The 20,681-nt window shown below is 27.1% G+C and overlaps 4 protein-coding genes across 4 annotated transcripts; 3 read left to right on the top strand and 1 right to left on the bottom strand.

Moving 5' to 3' along the window:
- The first annotated feature begins 6,835 nt into the window (after nucleotides 1-6,835).
- LOC141526356 (uncharacterized) lies at nucleotides 6,836-8,522 on the top strand. The gene is made up of 7 exons (XM_074241342.1): nucleotides 6,836-6,844; nucleotides 7,057-7,062; nucleotides 7,221-7,501; nucleotides 7,560-7,601; nucleotides 7,685-7,823; nucleotides 7,887-8,064; nucleotides 8,172-8,522. The coding sequence occupies exons 1-7, from the start codon at nucleotides 6,836-6,838 to the stop codon at nucleotides 8,387-8,389; spliced, it is 873 nt and encodes a 290-aa protein (XP_074097443.1). The 3' UTR covers nucleotides 8,390-8,522.
- Nucleotides 8,523-8,951: 429 nt separating this feature from the next.
- Tdrd3 (Tudor domain containing 3) lies at nucleotides 8,952-15,080 on the top strand. Its single transcript, XM_074241302.1, has 3 exons — nucleotides 8,952-9,493; nucleotides 9,576-9,660; nucleotides 12,678-15,080. The coding sequence occupies exons 1-3, from the start codon at nucleotides 9,468-9,470 to the stop codon at nucleotides 14,850-14,852; spliced, it is 2,286 nt and encodes a 761-aa protein (XP_074097403.1). The 5' UTR covers nucleotides 8,952-9,467; the 3' UTR covers nucleotides 14,853-15,080.
- Nucleotides 15,081-15,590: 510 nt separating this feature from the next.
- LOC141526335 (proton-coupled zinc antiporter SLC30A9, mitochondrial-like) lies at nucleotides 15,591-18,906 on the top strand. Its single transcript, XM_074241303.1, has 10 exons — nucleotides 15,591-15,753; nucleotides 16,190-16,701; nucleotides 16,770-16,956; nucleotides 17,053-17,135; nucleotides 17,214-17,337; nucleotides 17,448-17,586; nucleotides 17,698-18,234; nucleotides 18,304-18,438; nucleotides 18,508-18,621; nucleotides 18,691-18,906. Exons 2-10 carry the CDS (start codon nucleotides 16,212-16,214, stop codon nucleotides 18,733-18,735), a joined length of 1,854 nt encoding a protein of 617 aa, XP_074097404.1. The 5' UTR covers nucleotides 15,591-15,753; nucleotides 16,190-16,211; the 3' UTR covers nucleotides 18,736-18,906.
- A 5-nt stretch (nucleotides 18,907-18,911) lies between these two features.
- On the bottom strand, nucleotides 18,912-20,381 carry LOC141526336 (zinc finger HIT domain-containing protein 2-like). Its single transcript, XM_074241304.1, is given in 3 exon segments — nucleotides 18,912-19,079; nucleotides 19,082-19,114; nucleotides 19,117-20,381. Coding segments are annotated over 3 exon segments (1,152 nt in total). The 5' UTR covers nucleotides 20,162-20,381; the 3' UTR covers nucleotides 18,912-19,005.
- Nucleotides 20,382-20,681: the final 300 nt, after the last annotated feature.

Below are 20,681 nucleotides of genomic sequence, written 5' to 3'. Positions count from 1 at the left end.
TTCTTATCTGAAATTTAAAAATAAAAAAAATTGTTATTAATACTTTTCGTATGCTCAAATTAATATATTTATTAAATGCTTTTTGAATAATTTAAATTCTAAATCTTGTTAGTATCCTGGTTATACATGCGTATAATAAATACAAGAAACTATTATTCCTAAAGTAAATTATTCTGGTGACTTGAGAAGTAAAAATTAACGTTTAACTCATATAAATGTTTTTATGGTAAACTGACTGGGTGACTCATTGTTGTAATTTTGGTAAAACGCTGAAAACATAATTATTATAATTGATGATAAGGATTAATTTTAATGGTTAAATTATCAACATAATTTTTTATCATGACTCAACTATTATAATTCCTCGATTTTATTTTTACAATGATAATAAAAAATTATTTTCTTCGGAAAATACAAGTAATAGGTATATATAATTATTAGCATTTTCCACATTTTCCCGGTACAAATTGATTGTCATCTCTATGTTTTTGTTCTATAATCATATACAGCCATCAACCAAATCAATACAAAAACAGAATAACAAATGTACTATACCTAATTAAAATTTTAAAAATAACAAATATCAATTTTTTTGAAATATATAATAAAAAGAAATAATAAATAAATGTACGTAACCTTATGCATATCCGGAATTTTGCTACTTTTGTTATTGTAACAATTACTATAACTTGTTGATTTATTTTTTTTTTTTTCCTCTTAAAAATTGTTTTTTTTGCCCTCCGGGCGGAAAGTGGCAACTTTCGTCCCGCTACGCTAAACAAAGTTGCCGCTTTCCGCCTTCGTCGGACAAAAAAATAGTATACAGCCCTTGGAAAGTAAAAAAGAAAACCTCAGATCACATGTTTGTCGACCTCGGCTTCGCCTCGGCCAACAATTACATGTGATCTGAGGCTTTTCTTATTTTCCTTCCCAAGGGGTGTAATATACTATTTCACTGTCTTAAGCCATATTTACTGTTAAGCTAAACTTTTAAGCTGTTTATATACTGAAACCAACAAATTTGTTATTGTTTTAACAGAGTTAACCTCCAATAATAATTTTCACTCTCATCGGTAATCACCAATTCATCAATTTACCAATTTACCAATTAACATTTAGGTGCTATTATGCGTGGAAATGTTTTAAATTTTAAATTAAGTATTAATTAATAACTTTTTTTTTTTTTTTTTTTTTTTAATATTTTCTAATTCAAATGAAAATTTATTTTAAAATTCTGATGTTTTTGGCGCCTGTTGATGAAAAAATATGATAAAAAGAGATCGAACTGCGCGAATACTGCAAAAACTGATGCGTGTCCCTGATAGCCACACTTGCTCAGCAAATGTTTTCTGAGCAATAATTTCGATCAACCTTACGGTAAATTTACAGTAATTTTTGCTCTTCCAACATTTGACGGAAATTTGCTTACAATTTGTACTGCAAATTAACGTCCATCTACAGACGTATTTTGACGACAATTTTCCGGAAAGACTTGAAGTGCAAATTATTGATATCAAGTTGAAGACATATTTCAATGACAGATTGTCATAAATTTAACCTCAAAAGTTTCAGAGAAAGTTTATTCCATTAACTTTCAGGTAATTTGAGCTACAATTTTCTATCAAAATAGTTATTAAGTTTAATAAAATTTTAAGTCCAAAGTTAACTGAAAATGTAGAACTTTAAAATAATACTGATACAAAGAAATTTATATTATATTAAATTACTCTTAAAATATATTGTCTTATCTATTTAAATTAAAAATTTATATTAAATTAAAAACAAAAATGTTTTTGTGAATTATTTAAAAGAATTAATTCAGATATTAGTAATTATTTTATTCATTTATTTATTATAAAAAAACTGGAAACCATAGATCATTTGAAAATTTATACTTAAAATGAAATTTCGGATTAAAAAAAAGCTTACCAAATAAATAATTGAGTTTGGTAGAAAAAAAAATTTGTTTTTGAGATAAATTATTTTTATTCACTTAAAGAACAGTAAAAATGAAAGTAATTTTAAAATACATAAGGAAAAAATATTCATATGAAATGCCCAAAATTATTTTTTATTTTAATTAATAGTTTTTTAGACTCTGTAATATTAACAATTTACTCCAATTAAATAATCGTTACACACATGTTTGGTATAATTATCATAGATATAATTATGAAATTTTGCTTCGCTGAATGTAGCCTCAGAATATGTAGGTGAAACTTTTGCCAGTGAGATGAAACCAGAACAGGAACTGATGATGCCCAGTGAAACTCCAATTCATCACATGATATCCGGAAAAATAAATGACAGAGTTGAAAAATCCAACGACGTTGCAATAAAAGCTATTGATAATTACTGAAAATATCATACAAGTTAATACAGTTACTTCATTATAGCTATTGAAATTTTAAAGTAAATATGTGAATAATAATAATAATAATAATAATAATAATAATAATAATAATAATCAATCAATCAATTTCTTTGCATTAGATAATAAAATATATTGGTATTAAGGGTTAAAATAATATTATTGTCAAAATCCTCCCACTAAAACATATTGCTAAGTAATTGAGCTTATTACATTACAACAGCTACAAATGCATTATTTAATTGTTCATCGTTAATGCTTTCATCAGTGAAAGGCTTTTCTACCCACAATGGCATTCTATAGCATTTACTTCTTACAATATTATATGGTATTATTTCTACTTCGTCATACAATGTACATAAAAAACCTGGAAATTTATTGAAGGCTGATTTAAAATATTGTACAAAGAATTTAAATTTTTAAAGTAACGAACTGCAAAAAATATTGATTTTCGTAAAATATTATGTTTTTAATAATCCCGATTTTATCTTTATTTGTAATAAAAGTATTATTTTGATTTTTATAGAAAAAGAAATGTTGGAGTTTGCAAGTTAGCATATTGAGTTGAATTATTTACCATTGGACTTAAAATTGGACCATCATCATGTTTTCCATATGCTTTAAATAATTTAGAAGTATCATTATTATTACTATTGATAAACGATTGTTCCTTAATTCTTTTATGAATCTGCTTTAATGGTTGATCAGGTTTTCTAACATATCCTCTAATTGTGGGCATGCAATTTTCATAGGGAAATGCTGAAATTGAATCTAAGGAACCGTACTGGTGATAATCAGATACAAGATGTAAGAGCCCATGTATATTATAAGTGAGAAAGTCTAATCCGTACATTTTATCGGCATGGTTTACAAAAGATTTGAGCGCTTCATCAGCAAAGTCTAAATTTCCAGGTAAGCATGAATCATTAAGTAGTACACGCATAGATGCATGCAGTAGTAAAAATGATTGTATAGATCAGAACTGATTACGCCTCTGAAAACTACAACGAATGTAAACAAAAGTAACTGGCGAAACTCTGTTGCTTTGAATTTTGAATAATTATCTATCTCTTGCGGTTTTCTTGCGAATTCACGGGGACAGTAAGAATTTAAAGTTATTAATCTATTTGACACAATGTTGACTTTGAATTTCGGTAATTTTTTAGTTATAGATGTTCCCAATAATATTGACCCAATAATTTTTTTCATAACACCCAAACATACAAGATGCATATAATCAAACGGAACTTGATTAACTAAATTAATTGGCAGATCGTGAATAGCCGATTTTCCCTTGTGATGATCAACATCTGATAACATTCTGTATTCTAAATCAGTTCTTAATTTATGATTAATTCCGACAAACCGATTGGATTTATGAAACGTAATACCTTCTACATGACATTTTGAACAGGGATATTTGGCAACATGTGAAGCATGGTTTAAAACATAAGCTCTAGCAGGGGCATCTGCAATAAAACACCGAAATTTAAGATAAATTAAATTACCGTTAAAAATAATACCGCCTTCTTCTTCAATAGATTTTACTTCTTGCACAAAATCCAAAAAAAAATCTGTAAAAGAATTAGGCTTCTTTACGCCTTCATAAATTCCAATAAGCTCGGGTTTATCGTGACTTAAATTTATTACGCGAATTTGAATGGGCCATAATTGAATATTTTTATTTAACTCTACGCCATCGGTATTAAAATCAATTATTAATTCACGGGAATCGATTCTAAAGAAACAAGAGATAAAATTGATTTTAACGTTGATTCGAGTCCTAAGTGAAGATATTCTCCCGGAGGAATTATCTTTGTTTGTATTTTCTCTCGAGGGTTTTTAATAATGATCGACAGTCTGTGGGTAAGAAGTTCAGTTGTGGGTGGGTATGTAGAATCTTCAACATCGTATTACTTTGAACTTGGTTCATTTTTGTATTGAAAAAACCTTTTGCTAAATTAGCTTTGAATGATTCTGCACTAAACACAGTTTCTGTAGGCTTGCAATAATTTGTAATGTCATTACTGGTATTATCCGAAGTACTATTTTTAAAACTATTATCATTTTGAAAAGCTACTGACGATTTTGCATGGTGATCTGACATCAAAGACGCCGTGGAATTTTCAGAAAATGATTTTACATCTGTACAGTCTACATGATAATTATTATTACAAGTATTGTTTAAAATTGAGTTTAATTGTTCGGTAGATGTTAAAAATTCAGTATATTTTTAGTAGGAATAGATTCTATTGTATTATTGTCACTGCTACTAAAATCCCAGAATGATTGAAATTCCAAGGGTTCAAATCTATTATCATTGTCAATATCAATGTTGTTACTTTTTTGGTTATTGTTGGTACTTTCATCGAAGCTATTTTGAGTAAAATCACTTATTACAGAGTTAAATTGCGTAGTCGCTAAAAATTCTGGACTTTTCTAGAGGAAATAGGTTGTGTTTGATCATTACCATTAATACTACAAGTGAAAAAAGATAGCGGATCTACAGACTCTACATTATTATTATTATCATTATTATTATTAGTATTATTGTCTAATTCATCAAAAATACTTTCCTCAATTTTCTCCTGTGATTCATGGACAATAAATCCCATCGTTTCCTTGAACCTGGACGGAGTTCTGGTTTGTATACGGATAGATTCATCTTATCCTAAGTAAATAATGAAAATAATTTATAATTATTAAAAACTACTGCATTTAGTGAGCAGCGAACATAACCTTATAAAATTAAAAAATAAATATCAATAAACATAATTACCTGAGTTGTTAAATCTCCTCAAAATATCCACCTTGATATTGTGATTACTTTAACGATATCTATAATTTTCATAGGATATAATTAAATGATTGATAAAATTGATTACAAAATATGATATTACCTGTGTGTGTATATCATATCCTTGTAAACGCGCGTTGACATAAATATGGTATAGTGCGCACAGCATAAGAATCTCTTCTTTAACTTTACGGTGAGCATTTCTCAGAACTGAGCGTCTGCGCATATGTTAGATAATAAATTTTCGCTTTCGCTGATCTAACTATACATGACATTATTGTAAAAGCGACATTCTTTTCATCCTATCGCTACTGCTCCGACGCTCCGACCAATAACAATAATAGTATAGTAGAATAAAAAATTTGTCTTAGTTTATTCCGTTGATGCTCGCTAGACCGGTACTGTTTTATATTAAAATAGTAGAAATAAAACTTTTCAGTAACTAATATTTTACTTTAAATTATTTTATAGAATTTCGTACTTGTAAAAACTTGTAAAAGATTGTACTATATTATCTAACAGTTTAGTTCAACAATGAATCAGGAAAAAAGGTGAGCTATTTTTACTGTTTCATGTAAGTTTGTAGTTATTGTTTCATTTTTTCTCGCAATTTATTGCTCTTGTTAGTGTTAATTTCTACGTGGTATTGATTATTGAGTAAATCATGGGATATTTATTATTTAAAAAAAAATGCACATTTAAAAATTATAAAATCTATCTGTGCATATATTTTTTTAAATTCAATCTATTCATTAATAATTTATTTATGTTATTACAAATTTTATTTATGTCTTCTCAATTTACGTTGATTTATTATTTTAACACAATACAAATATTTTCAATTTTTAATGTTGCATTAATTATTAAAAATATTTTCAATTTTAAAGTTTGTATGTAAATGAATGGGATTAAATGATGTGTGAGTAATATGTATGTGTAGACACTAATGAGTGGTATGAAGAATGAAGTATTTAGTTTATTAATATTTTAATTAATATTAATATTAATATTTCAATTTATATTAATATTAATACTTCAATTTATATTAATATTAATATTTCAATTTATATTAATATTAATATTTCAAGTAAAAGACCTTTTAATTTGCCCGTATTTTTGTTCCTTATAATTAAAGTTTCATTATTAGCATTGTGATTATTTCTTCTTATGCTTGTAACTTTTATCTTTTTGAATTAAAAATGTTGTACAGTAACATTTATTTATATACATAATCTTATCTGCTACAGGAAAACAACACTCATCATGTAAAACCAGCTTATTATTTTGGATGTGTAATGCAGTTCGACGAATAAAAATAATGCAATGCTGGTCAAAGCGAGTCATTGTTAATTTTTATTTGTTTAATTGTATTCAAAGGCAAGTATTTGAATCCAGGATTAAATGATTTTCATCATTCAAAATAAGGTAAAAGCTCTAGTATCGTCTCATGTACCGGTACCTGCTCATTCAATGTATTTGTATATCTATATTCACAAATATAGATATACAAATGCATGGAGTGATCAGGTACTGGTATATGAGCTGATACTGGGGCTTTTACCTTATATGTCATAAACGTCGATATATTCACAGTGGTAAAATAGTTTAATCCTGGTATTTAAAAAACCGACTCTTGGAATCAACAATTTTGTCCGTATTGAATAAATATGATAAAGGTCAGATTATTCACTTACGTACAAGTAAAACAAGCAACTAAATTTGTGGCTGAAATATTCCGAGTGACGTAGCTGTTCATTAAATTCAACAGTACATACGGTCAGAATTAATTTTTATTATACTGCTAAACGTATGTGTAAGAATAAATATATAATGTTTCTTACGCAAAAAATCATATCTATTTATGTTTATTGTTAATATTTTCTTATAGCCGCTGGTAAGTGTAGTATATTCAAACATGAGTCGGAGATCTTACGCTATTTTTTGTTTTACCTAATTTTATAGTTTCTTGCAATTAAATGCTAAATAACAAATATAAAACTGCAGAATTTATAATTCTCATTTCTTTATTTGTAATAGCATAAATATTTCTAGGGAAATGAAAGTGACGATGCGTTGTCCAACCCAGCAACACCAAAAAGAAAAATAATTGTCTCCGCTTCTCCAAGATCTACTACTGCCGCTAAAACTATAATTTTATCGCGTTCTCCAAAAGCTAGTACTGCGCCAACGTCTACGGTTACTCCCACAGAAAAATTGAAACCCGTTGTGATCAATTCACAACCAATTCTACTAAATACTCAAGTAGCAACACAAATATTGGATTCATTAAAATTAATACAATATAATTTGGGAGTTTTTAATAACAGTCTAAAGTAAGTTAACAATTTTCTATATTCTTCTGTAATGCTTAATATCCTTTTTTATTTACAGAAAAATAAACGAAGAGCAAGCTAGTATATCTAAAAAATTAACGTAAATAATCAATAATTTATTTACTTTTAACTCCGAAAACAGAACTAAATTTTATGATATTCTAATGATTTAAATTTTTATAGTTTGATAGAACAGAAAGTTGAAAGAAATGAAAGGCTTACAGCCTTTGTAACCACTGTGAAACCGTCTTTCTTACCATTTCGGACGTTTGAAGAAGTTGACGCTTACGACACATTCGATGACGAAAAACGCAATGAATTGGTAAGCATAATAAACGCAAATCCAATAAGACCTTAAATAACTTCATTTATTTTTTTTTTTCAGAAATCCTGGATTAATAATTTTAAAAATGAAGTATCCATTAAAGAAACCGTCCGAAATATTTTAAAAGAAAATAGATTGTTTGCTGAGGATCTCATCGTCCATTATGTTTATAAAAAGGAGTCCAACGTCGGATCTAAAAAAGCAATTATCAAAAAACGAATTAATCATGATTTATATGGCAAGTTTAAAATTAATTTTCTAACTACTTCAATCAACTATAATTAAAAAATAAAAATTTTCTCTTATAAAAATTTTCAGAATTAAAAAATAAAATGTTAATTTCAGATTACATGGTATCAACATTCCCAGGGCAAGTGACACATCAAATTTGGTCCGCAATTTTGCAAGCGGCTCTGAAAGCGGCAGATGCTCGTGTGAGCCATCGAAAAAAAGTTGAAGCAACCCAAGACAAAACAAAAACTAAAAAAAGAAAAGCCGATGAAGAAAATTACTATACAAATGCATGGAGTCAATCTGATGATCAAAAAAATTTCAAATTATAAAAATAATTATTTTGATAATTTATTTATATTTATTTTTTTATATTTATAAATGTTATGTTTATATAGATATAAATCATATTAATATAATGTTATTAGACATACAACTTAATAATTAAAAATTATAATACCATAATTAATTTTTTTATTTCAATTGCTCACCTAATATTATTTTTTTGCTAAAAAAATTTTTAATAATTTGTAGCTCTATCTGGCGGTGAAAATTAGTATTATAATTTTTTCAAAGATTTCTATAATATCGATCGTTCATTAGTAGGTAACGTGACATAATTCTCAATACTCGGTTATGTCCACTAAACTACCGCAAATTTACTGTAAGTTGAAGTCAAAACTTGTACATTAAGTCTTACAGTAAACTTACTGTCAAACTACGACCGTAGATGGACGTCAATTTGTAAGTCTAAATTTCCGTCAATTTTCCTTCAACATGGCTATCAGGGGTGTTTTGTTAATATTTCTAATTACTTACAGTCGGTAATATAAATTTGCAATCAATCACAATAAAAAAAAATAAAAAAATTTATAATCTCTCTTGATCATAAGTAATTGTTAACAAAAAATAATGGAATACAAATTAACAATAAATAAATAAAATGATAAAGTTTTAAATATTTAACATTGTAGTGTGACATAAACTGAATACATGTCTGCGCAGACAGCAGCAAGCAACAAAATATACATTTATATTATATATAATAATAACAAAAGTAATTGGTCTTACCAAAATGGTCGTTGTTCTAACCAAGAACCAAGACCAAAAGGTGCGGTTATAAAATATAATTGAATTACATATAAATAATCAATATCCGCATTGCCTAATAATATTTGAACATTACCAAGTGTTTTAATTATTTTTTTTTAGCGACAATTAATAACTTTTATCCGAATTCAATAAATATGTATGACAGCTGACAAATGTATATATTTATCATTGACAATTGTTCGTTGATATCTTAAATTTTTGGTAAATTCAAGTATTGACATTGATTATTGAATTTTGTGATGAAATAATTATCGTAAAATTGTTTAAAAAATTTTAAACATTGACATACCAAGGGCAATGGATAAATTAAAAGAACAGGGGTGGTGAGTATTATTATTTATTGTTATTATTCGTTAATTTATAATTTAATTAAATTTTTTTTTTTATTTCTCCGAATTAAACCAGGTATTTATCCGATCAAGGATTTAAGTTAGTAAGCAATGCTGGAGCAGTAAATGATTTATCATTTTTGATAAAACGTGCTGTTGATGTAAGTTATAATAATAATAATAATAATAATAATAATAATAATAATAATAATAATAATAATAATAATAATAATAATAATAATAATAATAATAATAATAATAATAATAATAATAATAATAATAATAATAATAATAATAATAATAATAATAATAATAATAATAATAATAATAATAATAATAATAATAATAATAATAATAATAATAATAATAATAATAATAATAATAATAATAATAATAATAATAATAATAATAATAATAATAATAATAATAATAATAATAATAATAATAATAATAATAATAATAATAATAATAATAATAATAATAATAATAATAATAATAATAATAATAATAATAATAATAATAATAATAATAATAATAATAATAATAATAATAATAATAATAATAATAATAATAATAATAATAATAATAATAATAATAATAATAATAATAATAATAATAATAATAATAATAATAATAATAATAATAATAATAATAATAATAATAATAATAATAATAATAATAATAATAATAATAATAATAATAATAATAATAATAATAATAATAATAATAATAATAATAATAATAATAATAATAATAATAATAATAATAATAATAATAATAATAATAATAATAATAATAATAATAATAATAATAATAATAATAATAATAATAATAATAATAATAATAATAATAATAATAATAATAATAATAATAATAATAATAATAATAATAATAATAATAATAATAATAATAATAATAATAATAATAATAATAATAATAATAATAATAATAATAATAATAATAATAATAATAATAATAATAATAATAATAATAATAATAATAATAATAATAATAATCTTTCAGGGAGATTCTCTGAGCCCTCTGTTGTTTTGCATCTCACTGCTGCCAATATCTGTTGCCCTCCGACAAACTCGTGGGTACTCTGCGGGGCTACCGAGTGATCGAGTATACTCGATCACTCACCAACTGTTTATGGATGATCTAAAGATATACAGTGCCAACAAAGATCATCTACAAACGGCCATCAACATCGTAGCAGAGTACACACGAGATGTCGGAATGTCTTTTGGGTTGGACAAGTGTGCGGTCGTACACCTGGCGAAGGGTAAGTGCTCTGATACGGGTGGAGATGTCGAATTAGTGGATGGGAGCGTCTTAAGAGAATTAGACGCCGGAGAGTTGTACAGATATCTAGGGATTGAAGAGCGGCAAATGCATGCCGTCTCTAAAGTCCGAACAACTCTTCGCAGTGAGTATGTTAGGAGACTCCGGAAGATCTGGTCATCAGAACTTTCCGGCAAGAACAAAGTCTCAGCTACTAACATGCTCGCTGTCCCGGTCCTACTTTACTCTTTTGGGATCCTGAAATGGCCTCGAAATGAGTTGAAAGATCTCGACATCAAATCCCGTAAAGTCATCAATATGAATCAGAGCATGCACCCTAACTCATCAGTCGCCAGGATATACCTCTCCCGGAACATCGGAGGGAGAGGATTGCAGAGCTTGGAGCGGCTTCACGATCGTTTGGTTCTGGGTTTAACATACGAGGTTGCCAATTTCACAGCAGACGAGGACGACTTCCTGATGCAATTTGTTCATAGTCATGAAAATGCGCGGAAGGGGTCGTTCTTGTATAAGGCAGCAATCTACGCGGCAAATACCTTAGGTCTCGGAGAAATAAACGCTCTCATTGAACTCCCGAAAAAGGAGTTCAAGAGCGTCGTCAGGATAGCCGAGGAAAAAAACTCCTCGGTGAACACATGGACAAGTCCATGCACAGCGTGTATTTCAAACACGTCCGTGACCATGGCTTGTCCACCCAGCTGACATTCTCCTTCTTGAAGTCAGCTGGCCTGATGTCCGAGACCGAAGGGTTTATATTTGCCTGCCAAGATGGTGTTATCAACACTCTCGAATACCGTAGCAAGGTGCTCCAGGCGCAGCTTCCGGACACGTCCTGTCGGACGTGTAAACAACATCCGGAGACGCTGATGCACCTTTTGTCGGCATGTCCTGTGCTGGCAAGAGGTGCCTACATACAGCGTCACAATGCTGCCCTGCGAGTACTCTATTATCATCTCAGATATAGCTGCGGTATCGATGAGACACCAGTGTTGCCTTATCTGCCAGGAGATATTCCGCAGGTTGTTGAGAATGACAGTTCCAAAATTTATTGGAACATACCATTCGCAACAACCCGGCGGATTGACCACAACAAACCTGATATTGTGCTCTTTGACAAGGCTACTCGTGACATTTATGTCATTGAGTTTTCGGCCCCAGCCGAATACAATATCTCGGCCAAAGAAGAGCACAAACACCAGATATATCAGGATCTCCTGTTTGAAATTGGCAAACTGTACCCAGGTTACCGTGTCAAGCTCGTCGTTTTGGTTGTCGGCGTCCTTGGAGGGATGAAACAGTCTTTTGTGTCTTCACTTGCGAAGATACCGGCTTGCAGTTCAGCAGCCGTGTCTCTAGCAGTGCGGATGCAAAAGGCTGTCATTTTGGGATCCCTGCGTCTACTTAGGCAAATGAATTTGGCCTGCTGCACTCACTAACCGCCTTGTTGTGTGGAGTGGTGCAGCAGTAATGGATGGCGCTCAGGCTGGGCCCTCGGAGAGTCGGACTCCGGGGAAACCCCTGAGCAATTAATAACAAATAATAATAATAATAATAATAATAATAATAATAATAATAATAATAATAATAATAATAATAATAATAATAATAATAATAATAATAATAATAATAATAATAATAATAATAATAATAATAATAATAATAATAATAATAATAACGGATGTAGTAACGGATGGAGCTCAGGCTGGGCCCTCGGAGAATCGGACTCCGGGGATAACCCCCCCTGAGCATTTAATAACAAAATAATAATAATAATAATAATAATAATAATAATAATAATAATAATAATAACAACAACAATAACTGATAATTTATTTGTTTATATAATTAGGAATTTATTTAAAATAATTTTCAGTTGGATCTCCGTGAGATAGGAAGTGGTGAAGGTGATTTAACAAAAGGTAATTTGGTTGTACAAATATTAAAATTACGAAATATTGCTGTACCAAAAAATAAAGAAGCAAATTCAATGCCACGTATGCTAAAGTTGTACTTAACAGATGGTAAAAATAATTATCAGGCTATAGAGTATGATCATATTAGAGATATAAATATAAATACACCACCGGGAACTAAAATACTAATAAGCTGTAAATCAGGTGGAATATTAATGGTACACGGGATTATTATATTAAAATCAAGTGATGTTAAGAGTGTATTGGGTGGTAGAGTTCAGAATCTTATGGAAAAATGGGAATTGAATAGAAAATTGACATCATATACACGTGTAAGGTCTGTTGAAGAGGGTGGACCACCTCCTTGGATACCATTTGGTCAACAGATAATAAAAGTCACTGACAAAGATAAAAAATTCAAGTCTTTGGCAGGAGACACCAAAGATGGTGGTGGTATCAATAAAGATAACAGTGAATTTGAAGCCCAGAGACAAGATGCCATTGCTGAAGCCTCCAAACAAGGAAGTAAAAAAATATTTGGAGGTGGTAATAAACAATTACTTGATTATTCTGTTCAGAAAATTGTTGATCAAGGGTTTACAATAGATCAAGCTGAGTATGCTTTAAAAATAAATCGTAATAATGTTGATCGTGCATTAAAATCGCTTATTAAAAATGATCCAAACAACAAGCAGACTCGAGAGCCACGTGAATCCAGAGAAACCAGAGAACCAAGAGAACCAAGAGAACCAAGAGGTAAACGTTCTGATAAAAAGAATAATGAAGAAGCTAAACCTAGCAGCGGAAAAATATCATTGTTTGATTTTCTTGAAGACAAATTACCAGCTCAGATCTCTACTGAACAAACAGATAGTTATAATAATGTTAATAGTAGTAATAATAATAATTATTATTATAATAATTCTAGATTTGAAAGTGAACGACATAGTCGTAATAATAATAATAATAATAATAATAATAATAATAATAATAATAATAATAATAATAATAATAAAAGTCAAGACATGCCACATAATTCACAATTTAGTAATAGAGGTGGTAAAAGTCAAAAAGGTGGACGTACTAGTTATCAAACATCATTACGAAATACTGATAACAATAAGACATACAAAAAAAATAATGATAATATTTATAACAATACATTGACCTATGGAATGTCAAATATGTCAGTTAATTCATCATCATCTTTATTATTATTATCATCAACATCAACATCATCTCCTAATCAAAATAAACCACCAAGATTTCAAAATAAGGCTCAAGCAAAATATCAAGATTTTAATTATCAACAAACTACTGATAGTAATATTAAAAAATTATTTGATCGTAATAATCCGTCGTCAATACCAAATAAATATGACTACTCTAATTATACTGGAATTAATAATGAATCACCATTTAAAAGAAATCATCAAAAAAATCAAATTGATAATCGTTATGCTCAGTATGATACTGATCCCAATAAACAGAGTTATAATAATACTCTATTTAATAAACAACATAATACTAAAACTTTTGGAGAATCAAATCCCAAAACATTTACCTTAAATACATACGAAAACAATTACAATAAAAATGAATTAAACAAATATCCACAAAATGGTGTTGTTAATTTAAATGATTCGAATTTTCATTCAAATCAATCTGATTATAAAAATAATTACGGCAATGATTACAGTAAATTTAATAATAATAGTAGTAATATTAATTATTCAAATAGTACATGGGCTTGGAAGAAAGGCGATCAATGTATGGCCAAATATTGGGAAGACAATAAATATTACAACGCTGAAGTAACAGCAGTTTCATCTCGTACCTGCGTTGTACAGTTTAAGGAATTTAAAAATTACGAGGAAGTATTACAAGTTGATTGTATACCTATTACTGAAGACATTTCACAGAGCTTTGTACCACCAGAAATTGATAGCCGACGAAGTGGTCGTTCTCCCCGTTATGATCACCATAATCAACATAAAAATTCTGGAATAGAATTCAAACGTGGTGGAGGTGGTGCTTCTATCGGTGCTGGAGGATCTAATCGTGGACATAATAAAAAACGTACACAGCAACGAACTGCTCAGCCAATTTACCAACCTCCAGCTCAGCGTAGATAATTATTGGTTTCAGAATATTAATATTAAAAAAAAAAAAAAAAAAAAATTTTAACTTTATTATAATTTTTTTTTTTTTTTTATGTAGGAGATTCAATGTCCTGCCATATTTATAATACTCGTGTGTAGATCTTTTTTTTTATTTCTATAATTCACGGTGCAACAGAATTGATTATTATTTTTTTTAACAATGGTTGTATCTAGATCTGAATTAAAGTTGATCGATTGAATCCATTAAGAGACATCTTCTCATAGACTACTTAAAAAGTCTTTATATTATATATACTTAAATTGTGAATAAATTTAAATATATGTACATAAATAATTTCCAGTGAGATTTTGTCGATCTATTTAGTTATAAAATTTATTCTTAACTTTATTAGTAGTAAATATACGATACATATACTTTTTATTTAAGTGTAATTAAATTGAAAAATTTTATGTCATTGAGCATTGTACTGAAACTAATTAATATTAATTAAAAATGTAATAAATTATTGAAAATTTTAATTATTTTCAATTATAGAAATAATAATAATAATAATAATAATAATAATAATATAATAAATTTTGTCCAATAATAAAGAGATAAAAATAAATAATAAATTCAGATAAACTGATATATATATATATATATATATATATATATATATTTGAAATTCTTTATTTTTTTTTCAATAGACTGGTAATATAGAAATCTTTATAAAAAATTTATCATACGACGACACTTGCTGTTTTTAATATACAGCACATGCAGCTGTCTTTTACTGAACTACTTTCACATCAATAAATAAATAATTGTACAGTGTTATTATAATAAAATAAAAATATTTATAACAAATTAAGTTCAAATATTAAAAAACAATGAATTTATAATTTTAATAATGAAAATATTCAAGACAAGGTATATTTTAAAAACATATATATGTATATATTTTTTGAAAGATTATTTTACTTTATTTTTATCATTATTAATTAGTTATTCACATATTATTAAATTATAATGAACATATGAAAGGTTAACCAACCTAATATAAAATGACGTTTCTAAGTTTCTGACATGTCACAATACGTTTAAAAAAAATCATGTAGATTATATATATTAATCATTAGTAATAAAAAGCTTTTGATGCTTTTATTTTAGATAAATAATTATTAACAGTTGAAAATATTGTAATTATTGATATTAGTTATTTAAAAATAATTTTTGAATTTAATATTTCAAGTAATTGGTAAGTTTATTAAGTATTTTCTTAACTAAAATAGTTTTAACCTTAAAATGAAAATTGATAAAAAAATAAACAAACAATGACAACTTACCAAAGTTTAATTATTTTCAGATAATCCAAAAAGGTAATTAAAATGTTGTACCGTACGTGTAACTTACGGAATATTATTGGTTGTAAATTAAATCATTACAACTTGGATCAATTGTATTATTTAAAAGTGTTATTAGGAAAACACCACTCCAGTATTTTTGTTAAGCAATCTAGATCTAGGAGTGACAATTATTATAAATTACTATTTAATAATATTTATAATAATTTAAATGTCTGTGATAAGAAAAATCTCGATAAAATTTTAAAAGTTAAGCAGACAAGTACCGTCATTACAAGATTCTCATCCAATACCAATAAATCATCATCATCAGATGATGATGAAATAGATAAATTAAAACAAGAATTGAAAACAACAATACAAAATAAAATTGTTGAATTTAAGAGTAAAGAAGTAGGAATTTTTAAAGAGCGTGTTTTAGAATCCGTTCCCTCACCAAATGACAATGATAATATTAATAAAATCATAGAAAGTGATGCCGCAAAAAAAGCAATCCATCCAGATGTTATTAAAGGTTTCAAATTAATTTTTTTTTTTTAATATTTTTTAAATTAATTTTTCTAAATTGTTATTTTATTTTAGCGAAAACACTACGGGTTGATCTTTCAGCAGAATCACTAGAAAGAAATTTTATAACGCCGGTACGAGCAATGGTCGATTTTTTATTAAAACCATCAGATCTGGAATCATTACCAAAGACAAAACGAAGATCACCCTATGAAGATAAGCCACCTATAACTGTTTATTGGAGAAAAGACGTTGAAGCTAAGTAAGAGGGTTTGTTTCATATCATCTACCATTTAAATAGTTTACATACATATTTTATTAATAATTTTATTATTTTATTTTTTATTACCATCAACAGAGCTTTTGAAGTGTGGGGCTCGCGTGAAGCTTTGATTAAAGAACGGATTAAAAAAGAAGTTGTACACAAAACTTATCAACAAAGTAATTTTTTTTTTTTTTTTTAATTTATCATTTAATTTTTTTACGAAATATTATCAACAACTAAAAATTGTTTTTCAGATATTTTTACAATTAAAAGACGTATGAAGGACATACGAAAAGAAGTGAGTAATGAAAAAAAAATTAAACAAAGAGAAGGGCTGTTAGGTAGTTCAGGTAAAGTTGTATTGACAGCTGTTATTATGTAAGTATTTTATTAATTAATAATTCAATTAATTTTATTGTTCAATTATTGTTAATTGTTTTTTTTTTTTTTTTTTTTTTTTTATATTTTATAAATTTTTTCTAATAAAGAAATGGAAGTAATTTTTTATTCAAATTGGTGGCATGGATTTATACTGGCTCGCACAGTATGTTTTCAGAGTGTATACATTCCGCAGCTGATACATTTAATCAGTTAATTTTAGCATATGGAATACACAAATCTGTCCAAGTAATTTAATTTATTATTAATATTATTATTATTATTATTATTATTATTATTATTATTATTATTATTATTATTATTATTAATTTTATTTATTTTATCATCTAAAAAAAAAAGAATCCAGATGCAGATCATCCGTATGGTTATACAAATATGAAACACGTATCATCATTAATATCAGGCGTTGGAATATTTTGTGTTGGTACTGGGCTATCAATTTATCATGGAATTCATGGTATATTATTTCCAAATCCTGTGGAATCATTTTACTTGGCGTATTTAGTACTAGCAGGTTCCCTTTTGTCCGAAGGAGCAACTCTGTTAGTTGCTATTAATTCAATAAAAAAAGGAGCTGAAGATAAAAATAAACCCTTTAAAGACTATGTACTGATGGGTCATGATCCATCGGTAAACGTTGTACTTATGGAAGACTTTGCAGCCGTTATAGGTATTGGATTAGCTGGATGCAGTATGGGACTTACATCCTATCTTGGTAATCCTATTTACGATGCCATTGGATCGTTACTTGTTGGTGGTTTACTTGGTGGTGTTGCTACATTTATTATTTATACAAATGTTGCTGCTTTGGTCGGTCGTAGTATTCCTCAAGAAAATCTTGATAAAATAAATTCGGAGATTGAATCTGATGTTATGGTAAGTTTATTATTTTTCTACCATTTTATAATCATCAATTATTTAATTTTTTTTTTTTTTCCCCTACAGGTACGTGCTATTTATGACGTCAAGGGTATCGATATGGGAAACAATCTTGTCCGATATAAAGCTGAAATTGATTTTGATGGTCGTGAACTTACCAGAGCTTATCTTGATAAACATGATTTGACCGCAATGTTAGAAGTAAGTTTATTATTATTGTTATCGGTATTCAATTAAATATATGTTTTTAAATTTTTATAATTTAATTAGGAAATAAAAAAAATGTCAAGTATCGATGAACTCGAACCATTTTTATTAAAACACGGTGAGAGTATTGTTGATATGTTAGGCGGTGAAATTGATAGAATTGAATTGAAACTCAAGGTAATTTTTTTTTTTATAAAAAATAATTGATTATTAAAAAATTTTTATTAAAATATTTATTTGTTACAGAAAAATCACCCAGAAATACGGCACTGTGATTTGGAAATTCTATAAAAGTAGTTCTATAATATATTTTCAACAGTGATTAATGTAAATAAATATTTAATTTAAAAAGGATAAAATAATAGTATTGCTTCTTGTGTGATGATTGAATTCGAAAGAGATTCATTAAAATTTTATAATTTTGTCTGCTTCATACAACTTAATGGTATAGAAAAAATTCTCATAGCTATAATAATAACATTCTATATTTAATTAATTTTATTTATAAATATACATAAGGTTGATTATGATTACAAATAAATATTATATAAAAATTACAAACTAATCAAAATTTAATTTATTCATACGCACTCCAAATTTATCAACCCAAGCTAAGTAGTATTGAATTTTTTTAAATAAAGTTGTAAATGTTTTTTGTTAATTTACAACATTTAGAATAATTAATTTGAAATTTTTTAGGCAGAGTTGATCTATTTGATTTTAATACATCATTTAATTTTTCAATTAAAACATATAGATCTGATAAAACAGCTTTCAAATAATATATTTTATCGTCAATCGGTCCTTGAATAATTTTATTTACAGAAGTAATAACTAATAAAGTTTGACCATTTTCAGGAAGTATGTCAAGTTTGACAGATTTTTTAATTACCGCCTGTGCAGCCAGTTTGTCATCATTGAATACTTTATCACCACCTATAATATCGTTTAATTGTAAAAAAATTTCTGTCGATTCTCTGAAAGATTCTTGATGTTCACCGTTGTAATGAAGAACCATAACAACATAAGCGACAACAATATTAACGAGATTGTGAGACAATAATGGAGATGCTTTATCTATTCCATTAATTGGATAAATTTCTATCAAATCTGGACACTCTTTTTTAATATAATCGAGTGGTGAATCATTAACCACCTCTGTAACAAGTTTCCTATCAACTCCTCGTAACCACCAAGGCACCCACTTAGGTAATAATTTATCGGTTTCTTTGTTATAAATCATAGCTTTAAATTCTTGACGTTCAGTGTCAGTCAATGCAGCCCAAATATCATCTGGGTTATTAATATCAATGTTTTTAATTCGTTCAGCTAGAACTGGTATCTCATCATTATCATCAGAATCAAGCACATCAAACGATTCATCTAAATTTACAGAATTATTATCCTCATCCTCTTGATCATCGTTGTCAGCAGTGTCTTTATCAGTGAATTTGTTATTCACATCATTATTCAATGATTCTTTATGACGTTTTAAAATGTTTATCATTTTTACTCTATCATCCAGGTTATTTATTTTTAATTTAAGTTCAGCTTTAACACATTCTTCATAAAATTCTTCCGAACACTCGGCATGGATTTTTAATTTGTAACATTCTGATGAGCAATAACGTTTTCTACACCTTGGACAAGTGTATTTACCTTGTGCAGAGTTACATAGTTGACATAAATTTTCATCGGGTTCTGATCCAAAGTCCATTTTAATTTAATACTCCAATTTAGTATCTCAAAAATTAAAATATTTTTTTTTTTTAAATTAATTTTTAGAGTGAAAATTAATTAAAATTGTTGCAATTACATTTATTTATATAGATATTTTTTGTCACAAAAACACTAACACACGTGGTAACACAATTATACAATAGATACGGGTACATATTTGAGAAATAAATTCAATACTGAATGTTTGAGGTTAACTTAACTTAATATATACAAAACCCGATATATAAGCGATTTAATGTAATATATATATATATATATATATATATATATATATATATATATATATATATATATATATATATATATATATATATATATATATAGAATAAAAAAAAAATTTTTTTATTTATTCGCCACTTTGAGCTGTTAAAGGCGCTAAAATTCTAAATTATTGTAATGTACATAATTTTAATTATAACATTTTTATTATGTACATAAATAATATCAAAAATAATAATTAAATGTGTAAATCCTCTGAAACTGGAAAGATTGATAAA

The sequence above is a fragment of the Cotesia typhae genome, unplaced genomic scaffold (genome assembly GCF_013202065.1).
Source record: "Cotesia typhae breed Kobodo isofemale line unplaced genomic scaffold, CoteBio_Ctyphae contig_33, whole genome shotgun sequence".
Taxonomy (NCBI): Eukaryota; Metazoa; Arthropoda; class Insecta; order Hymenoptera; family Braconidae; genus Cotesia; species Cotesia typhae.
The sequence above is the reverse complement of the archived record's forward strand: the minus strand, read 5'-3'. Positions and strand labels throughout refer to the sequence as shown.

Bases quoted from the DNA above. Each gene is read 5' to 3' on its own strand.
- LOC141526356 (XM_074241342.1), top strand. The intron at 7,824-7,886 runs GTAAGCATAATA...TTTTTTTTTCAG, and splicing joins ACGAAAAACGCAATGAATTG to AAATCCTGGATTAATAATTT. The intron at 8,065-8,171 runs GCAAGTTTAAAA...TGTTAATTTCAG, and splicing joins AATTAATCATGATTTATATG to ATTACATGGTATCAACATTC.
- Tdrd3 (XM_074241302.1), top strand. From the start codon at position 9,468: ATGGATAAATTAAAAGAACAGGGGTG. The intron at 9,494-9,575 runs GTGAGTATTATT...GAATTAAACCAG, and splicing joins AAATTAAAAGAACAGGGGTG to GTATTTATCCGATCAAGGAT. The intron at 9,661-12,677 runs GTAAGTTATAAT...AATAATTTTCAG, and splicing joins TGATAAAACGTGCTGTTGAT to TTGGATCTCCGTGAGATAGG.
- LOC141526335 (XM_074241303.1), top strand. From the start codon at position 16,212: ATGTTGTACCGTACGTGTAACTTACGGAATATTATTGGTTGTAAATTA. The intron at 17,338-17,447 runs GTAAGTATTTTA...TTTCTAATAAAG, and splicing joins GTATTGACAGCTGTTATTAT to AAATGGAAGTAATTTTTTAT. The intron at 18,622-18,690 runs GTAATTTTTTTT...TATTTGTTACAG, and splicing joins GAATTGAATTGAAACTCAAG to AAAAATCACCCAGAAATACG.